At 35.0% G+C, this 7698-nt stretch overlaps 1 protein-coding gene across 1 annotated transcript; it reads left to right on the forward strand.

The window, feature by feature from the left end:
- Positions 1-475: 475 nt before the first annotated feature.
- LOC149510130 (cytochrome b6) lies at positions 476-2189 on the forward strand. The gene is made up of 2 exons (XM_089757588.1): positions 476-606; positions 1431-2189. The coding sequence occupies exons 1-2, from the start codon at positions 601-603 to the stop codon at positions 2070-2072; spliced, it is 648 nt and encodes a 215-aa protein (XP_089613714.1). The 5' UTR covers positions 476-600; the 3' UTR covers positions 2073-2189.
- Positions 2190-7698: the final 5509 nt, after the last annotated feature.

Below are 7698 nucleotides of genomic sequence, written 5' to 3' on the forward strand. Positions count from 1 at the left end.
GGGTTGCCCAAAGGCAGTATATAAGGCGTACCCAGTAAAACTTACAAGTAAACCAGATATAGAGATGGCGACTAAAGTTGCTGTTTCCATTATTATATAATTATATAAATAATATATATAAATATAAATATAAATAATATAAATATAAATATAATTTCAAGATCACAATGGATCTATGATAAGATCGTTTATTTACAGCGGAATGATATACAAAGTCAACAGATCTCACTGAATACAAAATAAGATTTATGGCTACACAAACCGTTGAGGGTAGTTCTAGATCTGGTCCAAGACGAACTGTTGTTAGGGGATTTTTTGAAACCATTGAATTCGGAATATGGTAAAGTAGCTCCTGGATGGGGAACGACTCCTTTGATGGGTGTCGCAATGGCTTTATTTTCGATATTCTTATCTATTATTTTGGAGATTTATAATTCTTCCGTTTTACTGGATGGAATTTCGCTGAATTAGATTCACAAGAACCACGAAGCCTCGCTTTTCAATACAAAAAGTGAAACTTTTAGTTCTCGGATTTTTTTTAGCCCATTCTATTTTGGTAGTTCGACCGCGAAATTTTTTTTGTTTCTGTATTTCCGGAATATGAGTGTGTGACTTGTTATAATTGATCCTATTGATAGTACAGAAAATGGGTCTGTCCTCTTGATCGAGATAGTTTTATCCCGTCGGATAGCCATTCTAGTATCTGGAGCACGGAATATATGAAATGGATCACGAAGTATTCGAACTATGATTCATACTTAATATTCAAACCTCGCGGCCGGACTCAAAAAAAAAAAAAATTTTCAAAGAAAGAGGTTTTTTATTTATAAATCGAGAAATTTTTTCTTCTTTCAAACTCTCATTTAGTTTATGCTTATTTTGATCAAAGGACAAACCTTTCTTTTCTTTGTATTTTTATTTATTATATCTATTCTATTCATTGAATAAGTGATGATCCAATAATTCTTACTCAAAGAATCTTTGGACTTAGTTTGAAGGTTTTATTGAATCATCGCGGTTCTGGTATGAATCTGAAGTTTCAATTGATTCATAGGGTCTTAACAAGAGAATTCCTATTAAAAATAAAGAAAACAAGAATAAAGCCACATTCCATATAAATAACAAATCAAAGCAAAGAAAAAGAAAAGAAATAAGTAGGTAAATAGAAGATTCAAGAGGCCTGATCAACATAAAGACGAATGCGCCGACTTGATTTTTTGGCATTATAATTACAACTACAAAAAAGAGCTTTCGGATTTTTACTCTTTTGTGTCTTCAGATAAAATTGAATGAAAAGATTAAGAAGTTTCAAACTTTCTATTCCATATCCGTTTCAGCTATTATTTGGGTGTTTTTGTTTGAGCTGTACGAGATGAAATTCTCATATACGGTTCTCAGGGGGGGAGTCCTCTTGGTTTACCTATCTCAATAAAGTCTATGATTGGTTCGAAGAACGCCTCGAGATTCAGGCGATTGCAGATGATATAACTAGTAAATATGTTCCTCCTCATGTTAACATATTTTATTGTCTAGGAGGAATTACGCTTACTTGTTTTTTGGTACAAGTAGCTACAGGATTTGCTATGACTTTTTACTATCGTCCAACCGTTACTGAGGCTTTTACTTCTGTTCAATACATAATGACTGAAGCTAACTTTGGTTGGTTAATCCGATCAGTTCATCGATGGTCGGCAAGTATGATGGTCTTAATGATGATCCTGCACGTATTTCGTGTCTATCTCACTGGTGGTTTTAAAAAACCTCGCGAATTGACTTGGGTTACAGGCGTGGTTCTGGCTGTGTTGACTGCATCTTTTGGTGTAACAGGTTATTCCTTACCTTGGGACCAAATTGGTTATTGGGCAGTCAAAATCGTAACAGGCGTTCCGGAAGCTATTCCGGTAATAGGATCGCCTTTGGTAGAGTTATTGCGTGGAAGTGCTAGTGTGGGACAATCCACTTTGACCCGTTTTTATAGTTTACACACTTTTGTATTACCCCTTCTTACTGCTGTATTTATGTTAATGCATTTCCTAATGATACGTAAGCAAGGCATTTCTGGTCCTTTATAGAGAATATAGACCATAGCTATATTGTAACCAATCATTTATCTTATTACTTGCCAATCATTTATCTTATTACTTGGGGGAGGAACAATAGTATTTCATTGCTACAAATATGGATTGTTGAAAAAAAAAAAAAAATAAGACATGTATTTGGATATTTCCTTTCAACTCCACAATATTCTATTATTTATTTGATATGACATGAATAGTTGAAGGGAATTCCCCGAAGAGAAAATGGATTATGGGAGTGTGTGACTTGAACTATTGATTGGGCCATGCAGAAATATGCCTTTATCTGCTACATTGGAATTCACAACCAAATGTGTCTTTGTTCCAACCACCGTGTAAGCCCCATACAAAGGATAGGCTGGTTCGCTTGAAGAGAATCTTTTCTATGATCAGACCTGACGATGTCGTGTATGAACAGGGCTCCGTAAGATCCAGTAGAATAAGTGATTTGGCATAATGCAAATTAGATTTTATTTATTTATTTTTATTTTTTTTTTACTTTCTTATCTTAATAGTATGAAAATACATTCATTTCTTCTGCATCGACCCGATTTATTATTATTATACTATCGGAGTGAAACAAGGGATCTAAAGAAGAGCAAAGGCTAGACTATATTAGTAACAAGTAAATCCTTTGTATGTAAAAAATCTCGATATATTTTTGGGATAAAGGTGAATCGCAAGGCCTAAGACGACCCAGAAAGCACTTGATCACGATCAACTTTGTACGCCTACTTGGGTATTGAGCATTTACCTGTAAAAATGGCATTCCTTGGAATGTATAGTTGCAACTTCGTAAAATGGAATCAGGTAACTTTTTTCTTACATATGAAATCATTCATATATGTGTGGATAACATATAGATTCATTTTATATGTATCCGTTTGTATCCATTTGATTCGATTGATTTTTGCTTGAGCCGGATGATGAAAAATTATCATGTCCGGTTCCTTCGGGGGATGGATCTAGAAAAATTCACCTATCCTAATAACAAAAAAACCTGACTTGAACGATCCTGTATTAAGAGCTAAATTAGCTAAAGGTATGGGTCATAATTATTATGGGGAACCCGCATGGCCCAATGATCTTTTATATATTTTTCCAGTAGTAATTCTCGGTACTATTGCTTGTAACGTAGGCTTAGCGGTTCTAGAACCTTCAATGATTGGTGAACCCGCGGATCCATTTGCAACTCCTTTGGAAATATTACCTGAATGGTATTTCTTTCCTGTATTTCAAATACTTCGTACAGTACCTAACAAGTTATTGGGTGTTCTTTTAATGGTTTCAGTACCTGCGGGATTATTAACAGTACCTTTTTTGGAAAATGTTAATAAATTCCAAAATCCATTTCGTCGTCCAGTAGCGACAACCGTTTTTTTGATTGGTACTGCGGTGGCCCTTTGGTTGGGTATTGGAGCAACATTACCGATTGATAAATCCCTAACTTTAGGTCTTTTTTAAATTGAATCAATTTTAAAATAAAATATCATGATGTGCGTATCTAGGGAGTAGTCACTTCAAAGTCAAAGTGAATTCTCCCTAGATACATTTATTCAATTCTGGTCCCAATATATGGATTGTGCTGAAGGTTCAAAATCCATTTTCGTTTTTTTTTTTTTTTTCTAATTTTCTAAAGTAAAAAAAAAAAAAATGAAATAAATCCTAAATCCAATGGATTTAAAATTTTGGTAAATCAATTTCGCAATGCTTTTCTACTTCTTTTCTAGAATGCCCAATATTTGTTTTACATCTTCTATGCGAAAGTGTTCAATTTTCATAAGGTCTTCTTGACTGTTATTCAAAAGGTCCAATAATGTATGTATATTGGACTTTTTGAGACAATTATAGATCCTGGGAGGCAATTCTGATTGGTCAATAAAAATATATTTCAATGCTATTTCTTTTTTCTTTTTTCTTAGTTTAGCTAATCTATCATGAAAAGGAAAAAAAGGTAAAGTAACGTTGTGTTGATTGTTTTCTAAATGTAAGTTTTCTTCTTCCGCATCTAGAAAGGGAATAAATAAATCAATCAAATTCCGAGAGGCTTCATGAAGTGCTTCTTTAGGAGTTAAACTTCCATTTGTCCATATTTCTAGAAAAAGTATCTCCTGTTTTTCATTATCATTCCCATAACAATGAATACTATGATTCGCATTTCGAACAGGCATGAATACAGCATCTATAGGATAACTTCCGTCGTGAAAGTTCTTTGGCGTTTTTATACCGTATCCTCTATTTCTCTCGATTTGTAATCCAATACACAAATCAATTGGTTCGGTTAGGCTAGCTATATGCTGTGTATTATCAACGATTTCCACAGAAGGCGGTAAGATGATGTCTTGAGCAGTTACATATCCGGGACCCTTGGCACAAATAAAGGCGTTACGAGTTCCATACAAATTACTTCTCAATACAATTGCTTTTAAATTCATTAAAATTTCATGTACTGATTCTTGAATACCTACTATGGTAGAATATTCGTGTGGTATTTTCTCAGATTTTGCACGTGTAATACATGTTCCTTCTATTTCTCCAAGCAAAGCTCTTCGCATCGCAATGCCTATTGTGTCGGCTTGGCCTTTCATAAGTGGAGACAGAATAAAGCGTCCATAATAAAGACGCTTACTATCTGTTCTTGATTCAACACACTTCCACTGCAGTGTCCGAGTAGAGACTTTTACTTTCTCTCGAACCATAGTAATATTATTTTATTTGATCAGATCATTGAATCATTTATTTCTCTTGAAATCTCTTTAGTGTTTATTTCTACACACGTTTTTTTTTAGGAGGTCTACAGCCATTATGTGGCATAGGGGTTACATCCCGTACGAAACTTAATAGTATACCACTTCTACGAATAGCTCGTAATGCTCCATCTCTTCCGAGACCAGGACCTTTTATCAGAACTTCCACTCGTCGCATACCTTGGTCTACTACTGCTCGAATAGCATTTCTCGCTGCGGTTTGAGCAGCAAAAGGAGTCCCTCTTCTTGGACCCTTGAATCCACAAGTACCGGCGGAGGAAGAAGAAATTACCTGACCCCGTACATCTGTAATAGTAACAATGGTATTGTTGAAACTTGCTTGAACATGAATAACTCCTTTTGGTATTCTACGTGCACTTTTCCGTGCACTACTGCGCCCATTCCTACGTGAACCAACTTTTGGTATAGGTTTTGCCATATTTTATCATTTCATAAGGATAAGTCAGAGATATATGGATATATCCATTTCATGTCAAAACAGATCTTCTATTTTTATTTGTTCATCGCTTTCTTTAAGATTAGTTTCTTTTCTTTAACTTTAAGGAGTTCTTTTTAGAATAGAAAGATTATCCTTGTCTCTGTTTATGTCTCGGGTTGGAACAAATTACGACAATTCGTCCCCTCCTACGGATTAGTCGACATTTTTCACAAATTTTACGAACGGAAGCCCTTATTTTCATAGTTGTTATTCCTTAAATTTTTCCGAATCTACTTATTGGAAGAAAATAAGTTTCTTGAAATTTTTGAACCTTGAATTGGATCCCCCTGAAAGGAATCTTGAAGTTGAAAAAACTACCTAATCGTTCGAATCCTTGTTGCGGAGTCTATAAATTATACGCCCCCTGGTTGAATCATAAGCACTTACTTCACTTTTGTTGACTCTATCCCACGGTGGTATACGTATAAAACTCGATCGGACCCTTCCTGAAACATAACCTAGAATCAGATCTTCATTATCTAAAGGAATCTGGAGTGGACGTGATTCACTAATTAAACCTCCATGAATCCATTTTTGTTCTTTTATTCCAGGTAAAACTTCCTTGACGTATCAACTACTGTAGGGCAGGAGGAGTTCTATTAGACAACCCGTGCTTTTTTTTTTCACAAATGGAAAGTTTCGGATTCGGATACAATTCGGATGTTAGACAGATTACCATATATAACACAAAATTTCTCCGCCGATTCCTTCTAGTCGAGCCTCCCGGTCTGTCATTATACCCCGAGAAGTAGAAAGAATTACAATCCCCATCCCGCCTAAAATTCTAGGAATTTGTTGATAGTTAGAATAGATTCGTAGACCGGGTCGACTGATCCGTCGTAAATTTAAAATAGTTCTATATGGTCCTTTCCTATTCCTTCTATGCCGTAGGGTTAAAACCAAAAAATATTTGTTTCTTTCCCGATGTTTCCTTATGTTATCGATAAAACCTTCTCGTAAAAGTATTTTAACAATGTTTTCAGTGATGTTAGTAGATCCTATTCGAATCGTTCCTTTTCTATTCATGTCAGCATTTCGTATAGAAGTTATTATGTCAGCAATAGTGTCCTTACCCATGGTAAACTAAAATTATTGTTGCTCCCGAATTTTGATATAACCAACATGTTCTTTTTTTTTTTTTACTTAGTAAAGGTATATACGTGAGACACAATCTACTAATTAATCTATGTCATTTAAATACTCTAATTTAAATACTATAACTATATTGAATTGAGGTCTCGTCTTATAATACCTCAGGAGCTAATGAAACTATTTTAGTGAAATTTAACTGTCTCAATTCCCCGGCGATCGCACCAAAAATTCGAGTTCCTTTTGGATTTCCTTTTTGATCAATGACAACTGCAGCATTGTCATCATATCGTATTATCATACCGTTGTCGCGTTTGAGTTCTTTACAAGTACGTACAATTACAGCTCTGATCACTTCTGATCTTTCTAGAGGTGCCTTTGGTACTGCTTTCTTGATCACAGCAACAATAACGTCACCAATATGAGCATATCGGCGATTACTAGCTCCTATGACTCGAATACACATTAATTCTCGGGCCCCGCTGTTATCTGCTACATTCAAATGGGTCTGAGGTTGAATCATTTTTTTTAATCTCTTCTTTCAATGGAACAAAGGACGAAGAAAAAAAGAAATATTGTTTGTCAAAAAAAAAAAAAAAAGGAAACCCGCAATTGTTTTTTTTATTCCCAAGACTTCTTTCCTTTGGTTCTATATTCCTATCCTGAAATAATGAATTGAGTTTTTATAGGCATTTTGGACGCCGCTATTGAAATAGCCTTTCTTGCTATATTTTCGGCTACTCCGCTCATTTCATAAAGTATTCTGCCCGGTTTAACGACAGCTACCCAATACTCGGGAGATCCTTTCCCCGAACCCATACGTGTTTCTGTAGATCTTACCGTAACTGGTTTGTCTGGAAATATACGTACCCATATTTTTCCACCACGGCGTACATTTCGTGTCATTGCGCGGCGCCCCGCTTCTATTTGTCTAGATGTAATCCAAGCGGGTTCAAGTGCTTGAAGAGCATATCTACCGAAACAAATGCGATTACCTCGATAAGATATTCCTTTCATTCTTCCTCTATGTTGGTTACGAAATCTGGTTCTTTTTGGGTTATAGTTGATGGTTGTTTATTAATTCCATCTCTACTACAGAACTGGACATGAGAGTTTCTTCTCATCCAGCTCCTCGCGAAAAAAATGACTAAAAAATATTTTATTTTATTCTTAAGATATATAGGTAGTTACTGAATAATAGATTGAATCCTGGGATTCTTTGCTTTGAGATTTTATCTGATCTATTTGAGATTTTATCTGATCTATTATAAATTTGTATATCTTGTTT

Source organism: Durio zibethinus, unplaced genomic scaffold, assembly GCF_047325235.1.
Source record: "Durio zibethinus cultivar Kanyao isolate XHJ-2024 unplaced genomic scaffold, ASM4732523v1 HiC_scaffold_63, whole genome shotgun sequence".
In the NCBI taxonomy this organism is placed as follows: domain Eukaryota; kingdom Viridiplantae; phylum Streptophyta; class Magnoliopsida; order Malvales; family Malvaceae; genus Durio; species Durio zibethinus.